This window comes from Sabethes cyaneus, chromosome 1 (genome assembly GCF_943734655.1).
Source record: "Sabethes cyaneus chromosome 1, idSabCyanKW18_F2, whole genome shotgun sequence".
In the NCBI taxonomy this organism is placed as follows: Eukaryota; Metazoa; Arthropoda; class Insecta; order Diptera; family Culicidae; genus Sabethes; species Sabethes cyaneus.
The window spans coordinates 42,171,747-42,196,846 of record NC_071353.1 but is presented as its reverse complement, the minus strand read 5'-3'; the positions used below and the strand labels follow the sequence as shown (position 1 = coordinate 42,196,846).

The 25,100-nt window shown below is 42.2% G+C and overlaps 2 protein-coding genes across 5 annotated transcripts in view; one reads left to right on the top strand and one right to left on the bottom strand.

Moving 5' to 3' along the window:
* Nucleotides 1-6,539: 6,539 nt before the first annotated feature.
* LOC128741751 (uncharacterized) lies at nucleotides 6,540-19,468 on the bottom strand. Of its 3 annotated transcripts, none has more exons than XM_053837777.1 (2): nucleotides 19,114-19,468; nucleotides 6,540-8,735 (listed from the first exon to the last, which is right to left on the bottom strand). In XM_053837777.1, the coding sequence occupies exon 2, from the start codon at nucleotides 8,669-8,671 to the stop codon at nucleotides 7,082-7,084; it is 1,590 nt and encodes a 529-aa protein (XP_053693752.1). In that variant the 5' UTR covers nucleotides 8,672-8,735; nucleotides 19,114-19,468; the 3' UTR covers nucleotides 6,540-7,081. The 3 variants fall into 3 exon arrangements, with proteins under 3 accessions (XP_053693752.1, XP_053693760.1, XP_053693742.1); XM_053837785.1 differs by lacking the exon at nucleotides 19,114-19,468 and adding an exon at nucleotides 9,100-9,180; XM_053837767.1 differs by lacking the exon at nucleotides 19,114-19,468 and adding an exon at nucleotides 8,892-8,984.
* A 4,486-nt stretch (nucleotides 19,469-23,954) lies between these two features.
* Nucleotides 23,955-25,100, top strand: part of LOC128733018 (oxysterol-binding protein-related protein 8) — a 58,257-nt gene continuing 57,111 nt past the window's right edge. The window contains exons 1-3 of one of the 2 annotated variants that reach the window (XM_053826547.1): nucleotides 23,955-24,106; nucleotides 24,235-24,389; nucleotides 24,483-24,781. In XM_053826547.1, coding sequence (XP_053682522.1) covers nucleotides 24,625-24,781 — 157 coding nt within the window. In that variant the 5' untranslated portion in view covers nucleotides 23,955-24,106; nucleotides 24,235-24,389; nucleotides 24,483-24,624. Of the gene's footprint in view, nucleotides 24,390-24,482; nucleotides 24,782-25,100 lie in introns of both variants that reach the window. The other variant, XM_053826548.1, reaches the window with a different exon arrangement.

Below are 25,100 nucleotides of genomic sequence, written 5' to 3'. Positions count from 1 at the left end.
CCTTATCCTCAAAACTGAGGGGCTGAGCTATGCAGAAGTTTTGAAGGCCATGAGAGGGGTGGAGCAGCTGAAGGGTCTTGGCGCGGATGTGACTCCCGCACCGGCGACATGATCCTTGAGCTCAAAAAGGATGCCACTGAGAAGGGTTCTGCCTACAAAGCGCTGGCAGAAAAGGTCCTTGGTGATGGCACACAGATCCGCGCACTGACGCCTGAGCTGACTCTCCAGCTTAAAAACCAGGACGAGATCACTGAAGCGGTCGAACTGACACGAGCTCTCAAGGAGCAATGTAACGTGGTGGTGACTACCGAAGCAGTTCGTCTGCGCAAGGGACCGGCGGGAACCCAGGTAGCTACAATAAGACTTCCACTGGTAGACGGGAATACAGCCCTGAAGGCGGCCAAGCTGAAGGTGGGATGGTCCGTGTGCCCACTGAGCGTGTTCCAGCAGCCGGAGGCTTGCTTCCGGTGCTTTGAGCGAGGGCACAAGTCCTGGAGCTGTAAGGGGCCTGACAGAAGCCACCTGTGTAGAAGATGTGGCGGTGCGGGCCATATAGCGAGGGACTGTTCGGCGCCGCCCAAGTGCCTGATATGTACAGGCCAACGGGACGCTAAGCACACAACAGGAGGCTCAAAGTGCCCGGCAGGCGCGCCTGCGACTAAAACACGGGCGTAGTGCAGGTAACGCAACTAAACTTGAACCACTGCCATGCGGCCCAGCAGCTGTTATACCAAGCAGTTACTGAGTCGTTGACGGACATTGCCATCATCTCGGACCCATACCGCATCCCTGCCGGAAACGGTAACTGGGTCTCGGATAGGTCCGGGTTGGCGGCTATATGGACGACAAGCAGGTTCCCGGTTCAAGAGGTTGTGTCAACTGCAGACGAGGGATTTGCGGTTGCCAAAGTGGGTGGAGTGTTCTACTGCAGCTGTTATGCTCCGCCGATTTGGTCGATCGAGCAGTTTACGCGGATGGTAGACCAAGTATCAGTTGCGCTGACTGGTCTAAGGCCGGTGGTTGTGGCGGGCGACTTTAACGCTTGGGCGGTTGAGTGGGGAAGTCGTCGCACGAACCATAGGGGTCGGATTCTGCTTGAGGCTCTGGCAAAGCTCAACGTAGACCTGGCCAACGTCGGCACCACAAGTACCTTCAGCAGGAATGGTGCAGAGTCTATTATCGACGTGACATTCGGCAGCCCTGGTCTGATAGGAGACTGGAGGGTAGACAATGGCTACACTCACAGTGACCATCAGGCGGTCCGCTATGGTGTTGGTCAGATAACGAGGAGGCAGGCGGCGGGTAGAGCCAACACTCCAACCACCCGTGGGTGGAAGACATCATACTTCGATCCTAAAGTATTTGTGGAAGCGATCCGAAGAGAGTGCGGTGATCGCGATATGCCCGATCCGAACGCTGATCATTTGGTTGAGGTGCTGTCGCGAGCGTGTGACGCCACCATGCCTAGGAAAAGCCGACCTAGGTATGGTAGGTCACCGGTTTACTGGTGGACAGAAGAAATTGCGGAACTCCGCGGAGCCTGCTTTCGTGCAAGGAGAATTACGCAAAGAGCTCGTTCGGACGAGGGCAGAGCAGAATGTCGAGTAGCACTAGTTGCTGCACGCGCAGCGCTTAAGCGTGGGATAATAGCTAGCAAGCGAGCCTGCTTTGAAAGGTTATGTGCCAGTGCCAATGCGAACCCGTGGGGTGATGCCTACAGGATCGTAATGGCAAAGGCCAAGGGCGGGATGGCACCCGCAGAGAGATCGCCAGAGATGCTGGAGCGGATCATTGAGGGCCTCTTTCCGCGCCACGAGCCAAGGCCCTGGCCTCAGGCCGCTGAGTCGTCCCACGGCCGACGTTCCAGTATCTCAGACCATAGCGTAGGATGGTCTCCGGGCCGAACATCCAAAGTAACGTGGGCGACGGTGGTTTAGAGGTCGGGGAGGAAGTAACGGTTACGAACGAGGAACTCATTGAGATCGTTAAATCCCTAAAGGTGAGCAAGGCACCGGGACCAGACGGAATCCCGAATATGGCCCTTAAAGCGGCTATTCTGGAGGCTCCCGAATTATTCGGGGCAGTAATGAGTAGATGCCTGGAAGCTGGCAACTTCCCGGACAGATCGAAACGACAGAATCTGGTCCTATTGCCGAAGCCGGGAAAACCTCCGGGTATCCCCTCGTCATATAGGCCGATCTGTCTGCTCGATACTGCCGGCAAGGTGCTGGAAAGGGTTATCCTTAACAGACTCGTACAGTACACTGAGGGTACAAACGGTCTGTCAAGGAACCAATTCGGCTTTCGAAAAGGCAAATCTACGGTGGATGCCATCTTGTCTGTTACTAAGACAGCCGAGGTGGCAATCCAGCCCAAGAGGACAGGTATTCGTTATTGCGCAGTTGTCACGCTCGACGTGAGAAATGCGTTTAATAGCGCTAGCTGGGACTCCATAGCCAACTCGCTTCGGAACGTCCAAGTGCCGGTGTCGCTGTACAGGATCCTGGAAAATTATTTCCAGAATCGTGTGCTATGCTACAACACGGAGGAGGGTCAGAAGTGCGTTCCAATCACCGCAGGGGTTCCGCAAGGTTCCATACTGGGCCCGGTGTTGTGGAACGTCATGTATGACGAGGTGTTGAAGCTAAAGTTCCCGGTAGGGGTGGTGATTGTCGGCTTTGCGGATGACATCACCCTGGAAGTCTATGGTGAATCTATCAGAGAGGTTGAGTTGACGGCTGCCCACTCTATGAGCATTGTTGAAGATTGGATGCGATCCAGGAAACTGGAGCTAGCGCATCATAAAACGGAGGTTATCGTGGTGAACAACCGCAAGTCGGTACAGCAAGCAAAGATCAGCGTCGGGGACTGCACTATTTCGTCAACGCGGTCCTTAAAACTTCTGGGAGTCATGGTCGACGACAAGCTCAAGTTCGGGAGCCACGTCGACTATGCCTGCAAGAAGGCTTCCACAGCTATTTCGGCATTGTCTCGTATGATGTCTAATAGCTCTGCGGTATATGGCAGCAAACGAAGGCTATTAGCCAACGTGGTCCAGTCTATACTTAGGTATGGCGGACCGGTGTGGTCATCGGCGTTACGTACCAAAAGCTATCTAGCCAAGCTGGAAAGCACCTATCGTCTCATGTGCTTGAGAGTGGCGAGTGCGTATCGCACAGTTTCACATGACGCAATCTGCGTCCTAGCAGGTATGATGCCTATTGGCATTATCATCAGCGAAGACGTAGAGTGCTTCAACCAACGAGGAACTAGAGGCATACGGAGTACCACAAGATCGGCCTCGATGACCACATGGCAGCGGGCATGGTCTAATTCCACAAAAGGTCGGTGGACACACCGACTTATCCCGGAACTATCTGGGTGGATCAACAGGCGCCACGGCGAAGTCAACTTCCACCTGACACAGATTCTGTCAGGGCATGGTTGCTTCAGACAGTATCTGCATAAGTTTGGGCATGCGGAGTCCCCCGCGTGTCCCGAATGCGTGGATGTTGAGGAAACGGCAGAACATGCTTTCTTCATATGCCCTCGTTTCGCGGGCGCGAGAAGCAGCATGATGGCAGTGAGCGGATAGGACACTACCCCGGATAACTTAGTCCAAAAGATGTGTTCCAGCTCGGACATCTGGGGAGCGGTCAATGCGGCTGCTACCCAGATTGTACTCGAGCTACAAAACCACTGGAGAGCCGATCAACGGCGAATAAACAGCCTAACTACCATAGTCCAGTAGTTATCTAAGCGAGTGCATTAAGCACAATAGCCCCTCCCTGAAGTAATACGGATAAGGTGGTGCCAGGGGGGATTGAGGCTGGAGACTCGAGTAGGGTTTTAGTGGGTCGGGATCCTCACGCCCCATTAGGGGGGTCGGGATACCTAAACCCCACTCCCTGAGGTATCTTCTCAGGTGTCTGATAGTACCGTATCTTCTAAGGCGCTCAGCAGATTTCCCAACTCGTAAAAAAAAAAAAAAGGAGAGCAATCTTGAATCGCTCAATATGAGACTCACGTATACTGCTCTCGATATATATTTTGTTCTGTCCATTGCCCAATCCTGGCAGACTTCAACTGGAATTCCATTTCTAACTAAATCTTTTTAGAGTATAGCTCTTCAAGTAAAAACAGGTATTCGATTCTCTGGCTGATTCAAGCGATAGCGAAGGGCTGTCCTCAATATACCATCATTCCCACTTCCTAAAATATGGTCATAGTACATAATATATGGCCATGGTATGAGGATTTTTTTCGATTCAATACCATCCTCACAGAATTATCAACGTCGTTAACATCTTATTAAGTCTTGCTTCAGTGACAGCTTGCACTTAAGACTTAACACGGCATATATACATATCTCCAAGTGAAGTTCTACTTGATCTACCTCATCCTTTCTTAGTTACAGAATCATTTCAATTGACCAGGGTCTGAAGAGCATCCAAATCGGTTGACTACCACTACAAATAGGCAATCAATGCCACCGGGAATAATACGAGCGATTACCAGTCCCCATTATATCGCATCTGCTCTATTTTTCGGAAGTTCAAGTAGTTTTTCGATAGTTCTGAGCGATAATATTGCTCTTGAATAATATTCTGCATAAAATATTCGAATATTCGAAAATTTACGCCAACAGCTACTATACTGCAATATGGTATGGTATGGTATGGTATCTTTATGGTAGATAAAGAAGCGGCTGTGGCTTTATATGAGCATAGGTTGTTGAACAGCGCTGGGTCAATCGCGATGACATGGGTAATTGGATAGATGAGTAGCGTCCGTCCTAGCGAGTAGTTAGTCGGTAGTAGCATAGGTGATGGACAGACATAGAATTCTTGTGATATTACTAACCCGAAAATTGCAATCGGCATGTTGATTAAAAATTTCTTCTTTTCTTTCTCTGCCTGATCTCTATCGCTTCTTCTCACGGCAACAATGTTGTCGTGAGGGGCGGCGGGAGATCAGCCACAGGCGACTGTTGGCAGCGATGGATGAGGACGACGTGGTGCCGTGAATAACCACAAAGTAAGAGAGGGACGAACAAGATGAGGAAACAAACAAAGGAAGGAGAAAACAAGATAAGTTCAAGTCATCTTATTATATATTCACCAAGTACACAATTATAACGAGCCAAGTTCTGTCACTCTTCTTCCTCCTCATTAATCCATAATCACCAACGCATTATGGCGCTAGCGTTATCCGCAAGGATTCTTTTATCATTATCACAACCACCTTATCTCAGCCCTGGACAGACTTGGCTCTAACTGCCCCACCTCGTGCTGCAAACAGAAACAGAAACAGAATATTCTTAGAAAATTTGTCTTCAAATTTGAAGTGGATTGATTCCACCGTTTTCGAGAAATCTTGCTCGACTTTTTGGAAACACGGAGAACACAATTTTGAGCAAGAGACGTTTAAAGCTTGGTTCAAAGTTACTGACATGTTCTCACAAATGTGCGTGATAATGTAAAGATGTGACACATTGGCATTAAATTTTCTGTGTACACCTGCTATATTTACATTACGATCGATTATGAAATAAAAAGAAAATCGATTTTTCGAAAGTTCTAACTGTAGGTATATAACGCTTTAAGGTTACTAGTCTGTTAAAAAAACAAAGTTAAAATTTTACAATTCAAAATATGTGTTATGTGTAGTTATTCCTGTTTCACGTCGATTTCCTCAGAAATAGGAAATACAAGCTAATAAACGTTAAATTACCCGAGGGTCGTTAAAGGGCGAGGGTCCACTACTATTATACATACGTTAGTACCTAATTGATTTTTAAATCAGAAATAAAATTGATAAATATAAAACTTTTTAAAAACTCTATGGAAACCATTATTTACTTTACTTATGTGTCCATGCCCGCCGGCCCGGCAGAACAAAGGGATTAAATCAGAGATCTCCACTGCTGACGGTTACCCGCCATGGTTTTTACCTGTCGCTAGCACAGGTTCATGCCCACATAAGCCTCTGGGACTGCCTCTTCTACGCTGTCCTTGTCGATTCCAGTCGAGTGCTTCTCTGCAGACCTCATTCGCTCCTTTCCTCAAGGTGTGTCCGATCCACTTCCACCTGCGTTCACGAATTTCTATGGCTATCGCTATCGGCCGTTGACACCGATGATGGAGATCCTCATTGAATATCCAGTTGTCAGGCCACCAGGCACGAATGAAAAAACCTTCGCAGGCACCGGCTAATACCTCCCAGTTGGCCTCGAGGTAAGACGCTGATCTACTAAGCCAGTCGTCGTATGTTCGAATCTCGGCTGGGAGAGGCTGTTAGTCAATAGGATCGTAGCACTGTCCTGTATTCTAACAGCTGGTTGCGAAGTCTGTCGTATTAAAACAGAAGGTCAAATTTCGATAACGGAGTTAGCACCAAGGCTTTGCTTTGCTTTTTGGCTAATAAATACCTGCTGCAGTTTGCGAATCATAAATGAGGAAATGCTGAACATACTGAAATAAAACAAGTAAGCGATTTTATTTATTTTTATTTGACAATTTTTAATTTTACATCTCTTGTTTATTTTCTGAGATTTTTCCCGATGATTTACTAAACGTATCCGTTCACATAAGTATATAGTATTTGTTGCTACTTTATTTGATTTTTAGATGAATATGTATGTTTTGTTTAAAAAAATCCTTATTACACCTAAGAAACATCTGGGTCCCAGAAAACAAAGTAATTCTTTGAACATCAAAATGATTTGATATTTACGATTGTCTTCCTCTTTATGCAAGACGAAAATTAATTATCGCATTCGGGTATAGTTCGTAGATATTGCATTCTTTTCTTGAAATAGAAAAATCTCATTTTGATAAAAAAAAAAACAGAAAAATCGCAGCCAAATTTTGCGACAGAATTTACTTAGACGAACTAAAATTTTGGACTTTGGAATACTTTTAAAATTCCTTCGGCTTGAAACAAAAACTACATAAAAGAAATTGTTTCACATTCGAATGAACACTAGCCTTCGGCGGAAGGACTGCTAAGTGACATTAAAAATTACAATAGCGAATATAGGACAGTGAGTTCAGGTGAAAAATATTAATGCATCAATGCATTACATAATAATACAAAACTGTCGCTTGTTGGTGACATCCTTAACCACAACCGGTTCACTTCCGTCGCCGGAATCGTTCTTTGCAGAACTGTCACTCATAGGTTCGGTGGCAGTAGAAGGGTTCTCCTTGACGGTTGCATGCTGTTCGTCCTTAACATTGTCGTCATCGCCAGTAGGCTTCACAAGCTCTTCAACTTTTTGCTGCTCGGCGACATCCACTTCCATCTTGGCTTCTTCACCAGAAATATTGGCAGTTGTAGTAGTTGCCTCAGCTGTTACAACTGCGCCGGGTTCCAGATTGTCGTCGTCGAAGTTCCGCTTGGCAACTGGGGTGCTTGCTTGCAGTTTAACACGTGAGAAACGATTTTTGAGCATTGTTACCGGACTTGCAACGATTTCTAATAATCCACTAAAATCCAATCGGCCACGTTTGGGACTGTCGACTACTTCTTTCACATCCAATGCATCTGATGTAGATTCCGGTGTCATTGCTTTACGCTTGCGAGATGATCCTGGAGCTGGTGTGCGTAGGCTGTCATAGTGAATTTCTGATCCAATTGTTACATTCAGGCTCGATGTAGAATCGTTGAGTTCAACTGCTGAACGATATGTCAACTGTATGTCGGTTAAAGGTCGCGTAGAGCGACGACCGGAAATAGCGCGCAGAGGTCGATTGTAATCGGACACCGGAGAAGTTTCGTTTGACTCCGGAGCGCTTGACTGGCCTTCGCTAACGGTGCTCAGATTAACAGCGGTGCTGGCATTTTTAGTAGCCTCATTCATACGGAATGGACTGATTCGTGCTCTGGCCAGCGGACCGGAGCCAAATTTTAGAAGCTTCGATTTTCCACCGGTGCGCGGTGGCATTGGGGAATCTTCGTACTCGGATGGTTCGACGATTAACGACTCCATTTCTTCGCCCTCGGCGTTGAAACCTTTCAACGTTTTCTCAGCGACCAGTGAGCTTTCTGTTGGTTTTTCGTTCTTCTTCTGATCTGGGGTTACTGTTGGTTTTTCGTTCTTCTTCTGATCTGGAGTTACCGGCAATGGAGATTCCTTAAGTTTCTTACTGGAAGTATTTTTAGAGGAAGAGTTCTCCGGTTCGGGCTGCGATTGTTTCTGAGGAGTTGAACGCGGACTTTGTTTAATTTTTTTCTCTTTTTCTTCTTCTTTTTTCGATGCCGCTGAAGCAGTCTTTACCGAGGTTGCAACAGTTTCTTCAGCTTTCCCATTAGTTTCCTTTTCAGCATGAGTGCCATTAGAGCTCGTTCCATTACTAGCTGCAGCTTTTTCATTGTTGTCATTCACTGTTGCTTCCTTCGGAGCATTGTTGGTGTCGTCCGACAGTTTGGCTATTGATAAAACTAGAGTTTGTGGCGATTCCTTGACACTGGTGGCGGTCGGTTCCGTCGTGGCCGGTGCGGCAGAAGATTTTTCACTGACCGCCTTCAGCGAAAGTTTTGATGAACCTGTTTTATTGTTTCCGTTGGTTGGTGATGTGGGACCACCTCCAGGACCGTAATTTTGAAAAACTTGTGGAGTACGTCGCCCGGAGGGCGGCTGCTGACTTGACTGTACCTGCAGGGACATCGTTGCTGCGATAAGTTTTCCTCCGGTAATGTGCTGATGTGATAAAAGACCAAATATGATGCGCCTGTAAGAAACGAAAAAATAAACGTTTAATGGCAAGATCCAAAAAGTAGTTCTGATAAAGTCGGGCAGTGATAAAACTTTTTGCAACCTTCATAGATACGCATATTTCGGTTACAATGTGTGGCCTTCTTCGGTGTGTAGGAAGTCCAAAACTTACCAAGCGCATAAGAAAAGCATATCATCCAGTTTCTTAGTATAAAATGAATTCATGATAGCAAGTGATCAATCAAACGTGTTATTAAAAGGCTCGAAGCCAAGCACATGTTGAATTTGTATTTGAACCAAGCCATACTATACAGGTTGATCTAGATTTGCGGAAACAAAGCAATTTCGAGGAATTCTACAGAAAGATAATTCTAACTTACTGAAGTAGCGCGAAATGGACCAGCCTTGGTCTTCACCGTTTTAGAAACCAAACAAAAAACTGCTGAAGTGTGCCGGCTTTCCACTGCTAACAACCCGGCATACGCTGAAGGCACATCAAAGACCAGTGATGAGTTAATTGGCACAGAGGAAAAATAGCCCTCACACACTCATAAATGCCGCAGCATACGTTGCCTTAGCTCTCACTATCATTTGGTTTACCATGCTAGGGTGTGTTACCTACCTACACCAGCATATTCGAGCAACATTCAATGTAGAAATAACCGGACTACGAAATAATGGTGGTATGAGAAAGAGAGAAGATTGATGATTTGCCGGTTCGGGAAACGAACACAAAGGAATGCCACATTGGTAATCAGTTCAGTACGCATATCATGAAGTCAGTCCGACAAAACAACTTTTACATAATTTATATGAAGCATATATGCTATTTTATTTAGTGTTTGTTACGATATTGTGAATGTCTTCTTGTATCGTAGTACAGTAAATTGAATCCCGCCATTGATACTTATTCGGTGATGAGACTGAGTGATAATTTGATTTGTTGTAACATAACGTTTCGTTAAAATAATTCTATCAGACATATGCAGGAGTTTAGACAACATAAAAAGTAACTAGATATACCTACTCAGTGATTATCAAAATATCGCATGTGTGTCAACTTTGGTTAAAAATAGCTTTAAGCAGTATTTTTACTGAGATGGTTTTATACCACTACATTATTTTGACATTCCACATACGAGATCTATTGTGATCAACATATTTTTTACTGCGCGACATTTTTTTTCATTTTGATACCGCTACAGAAGACGACATATTCGTAGACGAATGCGGTCCATCCAAGTGAATGACATTGATCCGGCAGTGTTATACCTCCCAAGGCCTATCACTGGCTTTCCGAACCTTTTTGCCGCGCAAAAAGACACCTATTTATAAACTCGAATCGGTCTATTGAGCAGTCGCCAATTATTCTGCGAAACTCTTCATTTAACTGTCGTTGTTTAAAGGGTGAACAAGCTTAATGCCCAGGTGGACTGTTGCACCAGAACTAAATTAAACGAATGACCAATTCCGATAAAAAGCACCAAATCTTAGCATTGCGTTATGCGATTACGAAACTGACAGCAACGTAGATCAACGCGTTTTCTTTGCTAACGACGCTCCGTTCATTGACACGCGGAGAACGTCATTCGATGAACATGGCTCAAGAGATAATTGGTTAACCACAGTAAAGTTACGGTTGGATCCCATTCAAGTGACCCAATGTGTGACTGATAAATAAAACAAACAGCACAGTACGATCAATTTCACTTTCTTCGTTTGCTTTATTTTGTGTTTGATTCTACCTTTTCATGCATCACAAACTTTACGCTTGGCTCGTTATGAATGACTGACAGAAGTGTGAAACAAGATAAACAAAGTTGATTTATTTGTGATGTATGGATCCTACTACGATAAGTGGATCATATCATATACCTACGTCAGAAGCGGCATAAGTATTTAGCATAATATGTGTGCATGTAAATAGTTTGTGAATATTTCAATCTTTAATTAAAATGTGCGGTGGGCAAAACTAGGAACGCATACGGTAATTCAAATCATGACACGATCATCTTACAACCAACATTTCCAAATAAAAATAAAGACACTTTCTCAGCAATTTGGAAAACAAATAATCTAGTAAAGTAATCTGGTAGCTGGCGCAATTGACTAGAAAAACGAGCATCTAGCCGAAATGATGGGACTGAGCGATTCCCTTTGGTCGAATCCGAACCGATGAACACAAGACCTTATCTGGGCAAGTCTTCTTATTATTTTTGGTACACAAACTGGCAATGCGACGTGGCGTTGATGCGATGGTCCGCCGTCCAGAATATCTTGAGGTAAGAGATTTTTTTGTTGGTCCACTGCGACGATTCTATTGTGGCAGAGAAGAGCCTTTGTTTGGTTTATTGAGAAGCTCTGAAGAAATCCCATAGATATGTTTGTAGACAGGCGTCCCTCAGTTGACCTGATGTCTCATGACAAGGCCTGCATAACGTAATTTTTGCGTAACTTATCAAAACGTAAAATGCAATAATTAAAAATTTTCTTGGCTCTTGAGCTTATATAACCGAAATACTGTTGAACTTGACGCATCTGCATGGCATGAATTGGTTGCTGCCATCAGTAGCTACCTGGATCTTGCATTGAAATTCTTTTATGTTGCCGTTATAATCAGAAGAGAGGTACATTGAAGGGAACTTAACAGCAAGCAAAGCAATAGGTATAAACGTCCTTAAGAACTTGACCCTTCTTTATCGACAGACTTCGTAGCCGGTTTTTAGAGTACAGGCCAAAATATTCCGTCAAGAAGACTGGCATCTCTTCCTTGCGCCCATACAAATGACAATTCTCGGGATGTGTCGGATGTGTCAAAATGCATTAGTATCGCCGTAAACAGCCGAAGACACGAGACACGAAGAAAATTTCTCATTCGCAGATACGTCGAAATGAAAAAGTACCCGAGAATTAACAGAAGCAACAGCGCACCCCTCCCGATTAAAGTTGAAGCTGTGTATGTGTACATGTATTAGTGGGAAAAGATGTGTGCGAGCGTGGGAATGCATTGCATACGTGTTTGTGTACATCCATATAGGGTGTTTGCAGAGTGCACATGTATTGGAGATCTGTTGGGCAGGCAAAAGTGACAGCTCCATATAAAACATAAGGGCAGGGAAGAGCAAGATTTTTTAAATGATTTATTTTCTTCATTTAAAACAAAAATTACAAATTGCTTTATACATATGGCAACGTAGTATATCTGTTTACTAAATACAGTGGACCCCCGTTCGTTTGAACGATTCCTCATGCAAACTAACGGGGTTACTTTTTAATTTGAACAACTGGTAACCCGAAATATGCTGAAACCTGTGTGAACTGGCCGCCCTGATCTTTGTTATTGTTTTGGTGGTTTGTTTTAGTTGGCAGTTGCAAGTGCGAATATTGCATTTTCCGATCGGATTTCTCTCTTAATCGTTAGGAAAACGAAATGTGAAACCGATTAAACACGCTAGGTCAGTACAAACGAATCGAACAAATGATGTCATGTTGAGAATGACATTTGAACCATTTTTAATTTGCACGTCGTGCAAACCAACGGGGTTCAAATTAAAAAGTGTTCAGATTAAAAATGGTCAAACGAACGGGGGTCCACGGTAAAACAATTATTTTCAACAAATAAGCTAAGACACGGGAGCAATGATCAAAAATGTAACTATGACCTATATTAGTGGGATAAAACTAAACAAATATCAATATCCAGCAGTTGCTTTCGGCTAAGAAAGTAATTTATTATGCTAAAACCAATTTTATATTCCGTTACTTTCAACTTGGCCTATGCCGTATACTGCTTAAAAAACAATATATTTGGGACACCGATTTAACGCGAATTCACCGAAACCCTAGCTACCAAATGTCAGCATATATTTTAGGGAACATTTGTCGGTTACTTTAACTATTAATTGCTTTAAAATGATGAATAATTTTAGAAAAAATGATAATTTTATCCGCCACGTTTTTGCTGCAATTAATAGGAAAATATGCAATGTGTGCCCAACAGATGTCTTGCATGTGTGTGTAGCAAAAGCCCTATTCTAATATACACAGTACACACTAGTGTATGTTAGTTCAACTTTAACTCGGCAGATAGCATTGCTGTTACTGTCGCTCGACTTTTGGCAAAGTTGCCTGTCCTCTTGACGGGGTGTTTTTGGTACAGGATTACGCGGCTACTGTGTTACCTGACTCATAACGAACCCCTAATTCCGAAATTCTAAAATCTCTCATGCTTTTATTTTTGGAGTAAACATGTAATTTCTTATGTTATATAGTTGATATTTGTATGCTCTATTCGAATGTATGATCAATTAAACGAAACACCACAACGTTTGTTAGTTATGAGACCCTCCCCCGTATATAACGTATATTCGTTATGAGTCAGGTAACACAGTAGTACAATGATCCTATTGACGCAATATTGTCACCGCTCAGTGGAGATTCAAACATACGCGACTGGCTTGTTAGGCCAGCATCGTAACCCGGAGCTAACTGGGTGGGCGTTTGAAGACAACCTTTCATTGTTAAATTGAACCCTATAAAAAGTTATGCGAGAATTGTTCCATATGCTAACTTGGTCAATGACCCCTCCTAGTCTCCAGTCCCACCGGCACGCTATGATTATCATTTCTCTCGCTGCGCCCCTCTTCGTCTTGTTTTAACCAAATCGTACACTCTTAAATGCTTCTACCCGTGAATAGGTCGGATTCAGTTAAAGCTGGGTTGAAACTACTCAAAATGCCTTTAAAAAGTGTAACGGGTTACTAGTAAAATTTTGGATTTTTTTTGGGGCCTCTATACTCAACAACAAACGAGCTCAGAGGGAAATGAGAGTATGTATGTGTTAGTTCTCTCTCTCTTCTCTTTTTGTCAATATTTTTTGTTTTGTTTATACTTGCCTTGTTTTGCTTAAAATGACGCCGAAACAGGAAGCATTTCGAGAGCGCATTGTACACTTCTACGAACTGTCACAGAAATCTCGGCAAAAAGTGTACGGTACAACATTTAAAAAGCGAATATGTTGCGGCTTCGACTGTTTACCATATCCTAAGATGCCCAACAACTAGCAAGCAAACAAGGTAGTGGAAGACCAACCAAAATTATGGACGCAGAAGGACATCGTTCTCTTTCTCGTTTGTCGACCAACATTTGAAAGGGGCGGATAAGCCAACTGTCAAACAGAACGAGTGAGAGTTCATTTTCCTATGCTGCTCCAGCAAAAATTAACTCTCGCTCGGTCTGTTTGACAGTTGGCTTATCCGCCCCTTTCAAATGTTGGTCGACGTTTCTTCAACAACAAGCCCTCTAGTTTGACTATGAAGTATTCCACCACGCACACATATAAAGATTTTTTGACATTAGCTGAGGCCCTCGCTGAGGCTGTTTGCAGTAGGAGTAATATCAACAACATCAAATTCCAAACTCCCGGATCCTCTCCTCCACTCTTTGCTCCCCTCTCACTCCTACATAAGCGATCCTCAGCAAATGTCATTCTCGTTGGTGACGAAACCGCAAATTACTTCATCAATTAAAGAGCAACATGTGAAAAGGGCCTCTGTGCAAATGAGAGATTCTCTTCGTGTCTCCTCTCTTCCGCTTATTATGGCGATGCAAATACGTTTTGTCCATCTGCACACCATGCAGATGGACAAAACGTATTTTGACCGGATAGTGCATCATCGCATTACTAATCTAATCTAATCTCACACTAACGCAGCCAATTCTGGAAGGCATCCTGGAAAATGACGATTACTTGAATCAATCATTTTTCTTGTCAACGGCCAGGCCAACTGCGCAGCATGTACCGCAGAGAGAATTCCAAGGAATCAAGTGGAACTAGAAAAAATACCTAATTCCATCAAACTCCTTGAAATCAAGGGAAGGAAGAAAGCGTGGACCTCCCGTACCAAACGCTTCCCATATACATAGATAATGATTTATTTACAGTCGTTGGGAGTATCTTTGCTAATAAGGGTTAAGTGATACTCCGGACCCTCAGGGATGAACTAATGGTATTTAGACCAGAAGCCAGGCTGCAATTGGCCAAGGATATAGCGTCTTATTTCGCTCTCTGAAAATAGATTAGTTTACCAAAAAATTAGTATAAATCATATAATACTTGAAATTAAAGTCGTGTGGTTTAATGGTTGCCTAAAACTACATTTGTAAGGTTAGGAACTGAAAACCGCACGACCCCGCACCTCCTAGCTTGGCTACTCAATTATACAAATTGAAGTATTTCCAGGTATGGCCACGTGGAGGCGCTAGGTAGGGGCTTGGGATGGCTAGAGCTATGTTGGGCGCTTCTTCCTAGTTGCCTTCCCCATTTCATACCCGGATAGTGCATCATCGCATTACGCCAAAAAACACAACCATTCCTGAATACCCATTCGATCCCATTTGTACCCAAAAACCACGACCGAAAAATCTGTCTCAGTGCACCCAATCGAAGATTTCTTCGGGATTTTGGGTTCCTTGGTGTACAAAAATAACTGGAGAGCCACGAATTGCAAACAGTTGATTGATACAATCAAGAGATGCATTCGCAAAGTTGACCTGATGGCCTGTTCGGACATCAAACGGAAGATGGCATCGGAGCGGAGCTTATTGCAATGGGACCAGAAAAGCTGGCCGTTTGTATGCATATGTTAATTGTTAGAGATTGGGATACGGAGCAGCTACCAGAGGAGTGGAAAGATGGGGTTATTTGCCACATCTTTACAAAGGTCGACAAGTTGAACTGTGAGAACTATCGAGCGTTCACTGTTCTCAATGCCGTCTATAAAGTGCTGTCATAAATCATTGTCCGCCGATTATCACCAATTGCGAACAGTTTTGAGGCAACTTTTCAACCGAGCTTCGTCGAAGGGCGGTCTGCAACGGATCAAATATTTACACTGCGGCAGATCCTGCAAAAGGGACGTGAATACAGAGTTCCCATACACCATTTGTTTGTTGACTTCAAAGCCGTATATGATACCAACGGCCGGAAAGAGCTATGGAAAATCATGGACGAGAACAGCTTTCCCAGGAAGCTCATCAAATTGATTAAATCTATGATGGATGGTACTCAGTGCTGTGTTCGGATTTCGGGTGGATTACCAGGTTCAATCGAATTACACAGATGGCTTTGTCAAGGTGATGGTCTCTCATACCTGCTGTTCAGAATAGTTACAAGGTGTTATGAACCAAGCGGATATCAACACGCGGGCACGATCTTCAACAAATCTAGTGAATTCGTCTGCTTTGCCGATGACATGGGTATTTTCGGCTGAACAGTCACCAGACTAAACCGCGAAGCAGAAAGGATTGGGTTAAAGGTAAATACGTCCAAAATAAAGTACATGCTGGCCAGCCAAACCGACACGACCGACGCCGCTTGGACAGTAGTATAATGATCGACGGCAATGTGTCTGTCTTGGCTCACTGGTAACAGCGGACAATGATACCAACCGTGTGATTCGGAGGCGTATTATCAGCGGAAGTCGTGCTTATGGGCTTAGAAAGCAATTTTGGTTGATCAGACTAAAAGTCTCCGTACAATGTGCACCCTTACAAGATACAAGAGGAGGACCTGCGAATGCTCGGAGTTTTCGAACGACGATTGCTAAGAACGATCTTCGGCAGCGTACAAGACAACGAAGTATGGAGGCGGAGGATGAACCATGAACTCGCACAGCTCTGGATGGAGTTTAGCGCCTAATTTCGTATGTTCTGCTCCCATACCACCCACTCTTGCTGGCGAGTTTTTCAGCCACTGGATAGCCTCTTTAATTTCAACTATCGGTGAAAATAGCCTATTATCGTCTTAATGAAGTCACAGCCTTCATCGAAGTACTACTGCAGCTGCTTGAGATTTTGGACGCACACTCAAAAAAATCATCACGTCAAGTTTACGTGAAAACATAGGTAATTCTCATCCATCACACTTTTCATGTAACATTCACGTGAATTGTTGGTAACTCGCACTCATACTAACCAGTTTACGTGCGATCCAGGTAAAGTTTATCAATTTTCCCATTAACTAGTACATGAAGTTCACGTAAGTTGCTGTACAGAAGTTTAGATGATTTTTCACGTGAATGCGACGTGTCGATTTTTTTGAGTGTACGGCACCTCACAGTCCAAGTTATCTCATTAATTTCATAACGACATTCAAATTTGAATTAGAATATCCACTTCAAACTGGTCTTTGACAAAGTAATGTTGAGGTTCCAAAGTCTCTGTAATAAACAACTTTATATGCCTGGTGGTGCTTTTATTTTGCTTGTGAGGTCGCATTTCGTTGCAGGTAAATGATTTGTTGCGAACGATGAGTGTTTTGTCTCGAAAGGTACAGAAACAAACCTGAGCGAAGGTTCAGACAGAAACAAAAACTTAATACCCATGCTTTCATCGTTGTCGCGTCGCTACTCAAACCAAACGAAACCGGAAATCGACTGCGAAGGCTCGTGCTCGTTCAAAGCACGCCATCGATTGTATGTCGATTGTTCATGGTTCATTGATTTGCTGCTAACCTAGCAATGTCGTATTAATATTACAGGGCACTCCTAAGTAGCATCAAGTGTGACATGCTGATGTACATTATTAGTATTGTTTTCTCTCCAGTAAATGGTGTCAACTTTACACATTATATAGCAGATTTGTCAATTTTGTATTGGAATCATTTTTATTTTAACAGACTTTTAATGTTAGTCGGTCACGCGGGTTTTGAAATGAATGCAACCAAATACTTTATTATTGACACCAGTGACACCTGATCCCTTATCCGTTAGAACGAGAAGCTAACCTATTTTTATATAAGACAAATAAGAAAAGGTTCAAATCAAAACAGGTTTTCTCCCTTAGCGTCTTGTTTTTCTTCATATTAAATTCCAATTCTCGCGCAACATGTGAAAAGCGCCTATGTGAAAATGAGAGTTTCTCTCCCTGTCTCCTCTCTCTCTCTTTCGTTTATCACGGCAACAAGTGCAAGTGCACTCCAATGCAATTTTTCTTAACCAATAGCTGGCTTATAACGCCAGCAACCGTTTTGTGCAAAATTAATCCGTTCAAGTGCATTTGCATCGCCCTGATAAGCGGAAGAGAGGAGATACAAAGAGAATCTCTCATTTGCACATAGGTCATTTTCACATGTTGCTCTAGAATTGATTGCCAAGTAATTAGGAACTAGATCAACTTTTTTTATAATGTTTTACCTGTTAAAATATCAACGCTCCACTCTAGGTCGTCAGTAAAATATGCAAAAAAAAAAAAAAAAATAAAAATAAACAAACTTGAATCAATTTATGTGCATCAGTAGATGCTACCAGCTTTCGAATTCGCAACATTGTACCGTGACTTGAATGGATAGGTGTTTCTCAGGCTCTCATACCGCTGGCCTCATGTAGATGTGCGTTATACAATTTCTCGTAATAAACATAAAACTTTCTTCTTTCTACGTCTCCAACCTTCGCTTATTTAAAGGCTCAGCATTTCTTATGAAGCACTCAATACACAGCGTGATTTTGAAGCTGCTGTCAAAGTAGCAGGTTGCTGGCTGTGTTTATATACAATGTTATTACAGAAAGCATATGACAACATGGCATGAAATAATGTTCAACAAGAAACAGGCTTAAACGGTTCAAACGCAAGGTACGTACACAATAGGGACTGTTTTTGGAGTTTTCTGCTTTGGACCTCACTAAATCTTATATACCTATTTCTATGTATGCGTCAGTTGATTAACATTTTTGGGAAACTATTTAAATTACTGTGTAACTTTATGGTACTAAATTTTTGAAGAATTTATTAATTACTTATTCAACACTATTAAATAGTTGAAAAAAATTTTCAAAACCATGTTTCCGTTATCACCACAGTAACATTCAAAATTTATTATTGAGTTTCATTTCTATCACAGTTACTTTCAGCAAATTCAAGTGATCTTGATGCGACCAATGAAACACTCAATTGGCACGGTATTTTGTCGATTTCTCTCAACTAATCCCGAGTTCAAAAATCGCAAAATTATTCGTTTCTGCTTGATAAATCACAACTTTTAGAGGCTCTCCTTTTCACATTTCAAATCACTAATTCTAATTCTGTTCACTACATTCGTAGTCGCCTTGCGAGTTTGTTCAGTTTAATACCCACAACATATCGGAATTTTTCCTCGGTGTTCACCACTGGCTGCGGACGCCATTTTTGAACGAAATGTGCTATCCTTTTCCCGCTGCCGTTGAAATCCCGGGTGTTTTCCGCTCATTGCCATTTAAAGACGGTCCCTTCCCAACATAACTACTATCCGCGAAAGTCACTGATCTTTCCTCTTCTGTAAACTAAAAATAAATCTCACAACAGGCGCCTTTTTCCTGTAAAAACTGCCAAATCTGTCTGAAAAAAATGCACATTTTTACCTTCGCTCTGATGCTGCTTCCGTCGTTACTGGCTGTCTAGTCGTCGTAATTTTCCAAAACGAAGATCGCTTTGGAACAAGGGATTCGATATTCCACCGCTTTGTGCGCTTATTCCAAATTATTCAACGAGCTTTTTACGTAATTTGTCACCAATCCAATTACAAAGGATTACAATTTTCACCTAGAATTTTCAAAACGCCGCACAACACAAACTGCGCACACTATTTCACTGAATAGCCGTGAGATGGTGGTTTTGGTAGTCACTAGAAACAGAACATGAGAACACAAGGAAAATCAAAAAACGGAAAACTCTTCCCCAACAAACAACATCCAACTAACGAACAAACCGAAAGGATCGACGCTCCCAACACAACTGAAACTCTGAGACAAAAACCACTTATTTTGCGTTCTCTCTTCGTACAATCTCTATACAATCTTCTCGCGGCAAATGTAGTGCAGTGTTGCAAGTTTTTAGTTTTTTCAGACTATATGAGCCATTTCCAAGGGGTTTCCAAACCAGAATCGACGAGAAGTGTGTAAAAGGTTTTTATGTAATCAACAAGTAATCCTTCAAGTCACGAATGACCCAAGCTGTTAAAGTGACTACATATCTAGCTTTCCACGAGCGATAATGGCGGATATTGGGCACAAGTGGGCACAATCTTTTGACATTCATTGCAGGAGCGTCGAGTGCACCCTGACGGAGTTACCACAGATTAACAGACGTAACACTGAAGCCTCACTCCATCGCCAATAGAAACGATCCTTTCAAATTTTCACTTAAGCCAAAACTCAAACAACAGTCGCTGCGCGAGAACGCCACTCGCTTGCGCTGTTGTCAGATAATATACAAGTAATTTTATAGCATTGCTAAATTTATAGCAAACTACTCTAGCGTAGCACGATGACTGCACCAGGTGATGCTAGTGTTTTTTCCAAATTTGTCCATGAAACGATGTTTTGTTAAAAAATTTGTTCGAAGTGTTACGTCTGTTAGTCTGTGGAGTTACTATGGAAACATCCGCATGATTGTTTGTTGTTCGAGTGTAAAAATGTAAACATTGTTTAATTTTGCGGATCAGCTGAAGTGAAACATATTGTGCTTCCCGAGAAAACCCAGGTAACCGCTAAGCACTGAATTAAGCTTGAAAGCTGCTCTATATTTGCAAGTTACATGCTGCCAGATATAATTCAGCATTGTCAATGCATAGCAGCTTTAAAATGGCATTCTCAATGCTGAATTAAAATTCACTTGAAGCACTATGAAAAGCTGATTAGATGCTCTAAGCGAGCTTTATTGCTGTTACCGTCATCAAAAGAGATTTTGAACACTGGCTCACACTTGCAGGAAATCTCCTTACGAACGTACGTGTGATAAAAGAAAAAATGCTTCCCTCTCTTTTTGTCTTACGAAAAATCCTGCACCGCCGATAGAATAAACATCAACACGAATCTATATGGCATATACAGACGGATAATATGCAAGAAATATTTCTATAGGTACATGTATGCCATCACATAAAAAGAAAATAAAAGGTAGGTAATTCTCCCAAAGCGCAACTTATGGAAGAAACCTGGGAAGAAATGTGAAAAATAAAATCTTTCCCTCCATTCCGCCTTGATAAGCAAATCAAACATCCGAGTTAAGAATTTCTGTAATTTAAGTAGAGCTATTGGCAGCTGACTCGCAACTACCATTTACAGATCAACTGGTAAAGGCGTTGCCCTACTCCTCCAAGCCTCGTAATCAACAGATTTGGCTGGCGGTTCAATTCTAAAGCGGGGTACGCTGCTGAAAAGTAATGGGTAAAAAGATAGGACAAGAAATGCTCAAGAAATCGATTTCGTTTACGATTTCTTAAGCAGTACGCACTTCATAGGAAATATTATTTCACGTTCAGATGGCGCAGTTTTACATGCAGGTGAATTAAAACGTCATTTTTCCGTACGGAATAATATCCGGCGCAATTATTACCACAAGAAAAAATGACAGGTGGTTGCTTGCATTGGAGTTGTCAAAATTTCTTCGGTAAATAGCAAGATTTTTTCTTGAGCTGTTTTCTTTTCAGCAGCGTACCCCGCTTTACAGTGAACGTGCGGAAAGAAAACGTGCGATGTATTAGGAAAATGTCAAAAATGCTGTTCAAATATTACGAACCCGTCTGCCATTATGGTTCGTAAAAAGCTGGATAGCACAAAAATCGAAAACGAACAGTAGAGCAACATTTCAAATAGGCCAAAGTCAAAACTAACAGTTTCGAGAAAATCGATAATGAAACTTGAGCATCATTTTTTAACTCCTTATTTGATATAAACAGTGTTGCTTAGAACTGAATGTCGCATTTTGATGCAAAAACATAATAGTTTAATGTGTAAAGCAACAACTAGCAGAAAAAACATTGATTTACTTTGTAATTTGCAAAAATATGCGTTGGGCCGTTTTCAGAGATCTTTCGGTAATACGACTTTTTCATAAGGCTGATTTGATTATCAATTGTTGTTGGGGCCTTTGACATGAGGCTTTTATTTACTGTCAGTGGTGATATGATTTTGGCGTTGGGCCGGTTTTTAGACAACGTTTCGCGTTTGGCCTTTTTTATCGTGTTGTTTTGAAGCAACGGATAGAAAATGTTAAAAATTCCTAACTGGGACATCGATCAGCTTTTTTATTTCTACTAGAAAAGTTGGGGTTTAATTTCATCGGCAAATTTGCCAGCTCCGTTGAACAGGTTTGTGAAGCGGAACGTGTTACCCGTGAGGTGCGGGAAAATGTGTCGATTTACGTTAAGAATTCAAACTTGCTGTCTCCAATTTGAATCATTTCGTTTCGCGTTCCAGAAGCGCCGCAAAAACAATGTTGATACATCTTGAATAAAGCCTGGAGTACTTTGCAAGTATGGTGGATGTAACTACACATAATTATATTTGGACAAGCCATGAATTTATCACTATTTTTCGCGGAGGACTCAAATGTTGGTATTGTTGCCATCGATAAACTTGCCATCGATTACAACTTTTATGAGCTAGGTCGGTTACGAAATTAGATTCACAAAAAGCGAACCAGCATCGAAGAGCGGTCCAAGGTTATCAACTGCTGGTTGGAAATAGGTGGAAACTCCGCAATAACAATTTCCTTTCCAGTTAGTTTTAGACTATTAGCATCAATCTTCCAGCTCAAACTACGATTCCAAGTCATTAACGACTCCACCGATATTTGATGTGTCCTCCTCGAGATGATATCTTGAAAATTTTCCGGTTCTTCAATTTCCAGCAAAGGTGATGTTTGTGGATACTCTTCTGTATGCATAAAACTGTTTTGCAGGATAAGCCTTCGGTTTCCACTTCCGTTTCATATTCGGTGGCAGTCGCTATTGGTAGTTTGAAGCAATGCTGCAGTTCATTCATTAGCATTTCTAACTCACCAGAGCGTGCAAGTGCATCACGCCTTGGCAGTTCAGCGATAGTAAATGTCTCGGGAGCGCAACTAACGAACTCTGTCCGGTCCCTCCACAGGTGATATATACATACAGCGAAATAACTTTTTTCGTGTAAGCCGGAAAGTAACTTAAATGTTTGTTACAGGCTTAAGTACTAAACATGTCGCTGTGAAAGGCCGTGTTATTTATGCAGGTAACAACGTAATGTTTTTTTTATCGTCCGAAATCCGAATACGGGTCTTCCGCGCAATTGTACGGCGGGGATCATCTTCGCAGCAGCAACTGCAGAACTGGCTGTTTCTAAAATGTTTAATTTGCATTGTTAACAATTAATTACCAACGGAAATCCAAAAAATGTGTATTTATTACTTACTAGACGTACTTAACCGGAGATGGCCAGTGATTATTTGCCACTATGCGTATAGAAATCCCACAACAAAAATAGGGCCGAATGCAAAACAAAACACAAACTGCGTATAGGCTTTTTCATACAGAAGGTCCAAAGCACAAAATGAAAACTTTGTTGCCAGTTTTCACATAAGGCTTTTTCAAATTTGCTTTTTAAGACTCATAAAGTTTTCAAATCGCTATGATGTTTGGTATTATTATAGATACTTAAAAAAGCTTTAAATATAACCAAAAAACCAGTTTTTTTATATTTTGCACTTGGGTCCTATTGAAATGTTGCTCTTGAGTTTTGGTGCAAAAAAAGCTACACCGGTGTAGCTACACCGCAAAAACGAAAACGACATTTTTAGGCTGTGAACCATTTCGCGAAATTTTTAACTTTTTGGTTAAAATTTGACAGTTCGATGGTTATTTCTCCTTGAGTGGTTAAAATCAGTTCAGAATGTGAACCATTTCATATTTGACGGATTGATAGATTTTTTGCTCAATGAGAGCATATAAGGTGAGGAAGAAAATATTGTTTTTTTCTGTCCGAGTTAAAATCGGAGGAATTTTTGATGTTCATTTGCTTTTATTTGATAGATAAAATTCATCTCATTTCAACCCGGGTTGTTTGAACAAATTTATAGTGCGATAAGCATCCATACCAATGTAAAAAAATCTAACGAAAAATTAGTGAAACTTGTCGAAGCTCTCTTCCTCACCTGTGCATATCTCATTGGCTCTCAGAACTTGGTTAAAACTAACCATGCTCCCGGGCAGGGTTATTTTCGGAAAACCATCGAACTGTCAAATTTTAACCAAAAAGTTAAAAATTTCGCGAAATGGTTCACAGCCTTAGATACCTTTGAACACCTTTGGAGTTGGACACATTTGGGAATACCTTCTTCATCAGGTTTGACAGATCACTGTCACATTTTATGACGTTCGTTTCATGACGTTTGATTTGGGTTTATTTTTTTTTACTTTTACTACTGACATCGAAAAATTCCTGATCCGTGCATCCGTCGCGGTCATCGGCACAGTTCGCGAATTACAATCGTCACGTCAGTAGCTAGCAAGTCACAGATTACATATTTCTTCGTGCGTGTGTCTAGAGGTTGATTAACATTTTTTTCTTTGAGCATCTGCTACATTCGAATCAAAAGGTTAAAAGTTCGCAATCTTTACTCGTTTACTGGTCGTATTTCTGTGTTCCGTGAAATTGTGTGCGTTTATTTCACATGGCATATTTGCTGTCGTGAATGATATCTGTGAATTAATATTTTCATTTAAGCTAAAGGTTACAATTGAAGCAATTGAAGGGAAGTCATAGTGAAAGACCTTTTAATGCGCTGAATAAAATTATTAAAGGGCAGTAATAATAGCGAGAAAGTTTAATAAAAGCAGAAAACGGAAACATATTGTAATACTCAGATTATTGCGATAGAGGTGAGAAAAGCAATAGTAATGAATCAGTGAAATTACGCCATCCCATCGATAGAGTAGAGAAATCAAATTCTGTTTTTACATCTTCGTTTCCAGATCAAGCAGTGCGAGTGATAATTCTTGGTGCACCATTTGTGATGATGTTTATTCATTGAGTTTTGGTGTGAAACGATATACCTACCAATACATTTGCTGGGCTGCACGGTTCTCAATTTAGTGAGGGAACAGCTTGTACGGAATGAGTAGCAATACCGGACCATCGGCTAGTGCCAGTGCTGTTTCAACACCTATCAATACCGGAACCCGACCTGATTCGGCTCCGGTCTTTGGGTCATCCAGCGTTTTACAGGCGTCGACTCCACCGCATACTTCCGCCGCTGGAGGGAAGTTTTTAGGTAAGCTGGTTATGCATTTGGTTTGATGTTTAGCTCTAACTTGTTCGTCTGGTAGTGCCAATCACTTTGATATTGTTTTATTTTAACGTTTCTTGCTCTTCGTGTTGAATACGATTACTGCCGTGTAAAAGCTATGATAATAATTTAGCATTGCACCGTAAAGTGCTTGTAAGTGCGATGTTTGCATTGTGTTAAGATTTACAACATACGCAATGTCCAGAGGAATTGGCGTGCGATAGTTGACCGGATATCGACTTCTTTCTCCCTCGTTTTGCCTTCTTGCGCCGCACGCCGATTGCACGCCGGGCCATGCAAAATG

Bases quoted from the DNA above. Each gene is read 5' to 3' on its own strand.
- LOC128741751 (XM_053837767.1), bottom strand. From the start codon at position 8,944: ATGAATTCATTTTATACTAAGAAACTGGATGATATGCTTTTCTTATGC. The intron at 8,736-8,891 runs GTAAGTTTTGGA...CGTTTCTTACAG, and splicing joins ATGCTTTTCTTATGCGCTTG to GCGCATCATATTTGGTCTTT.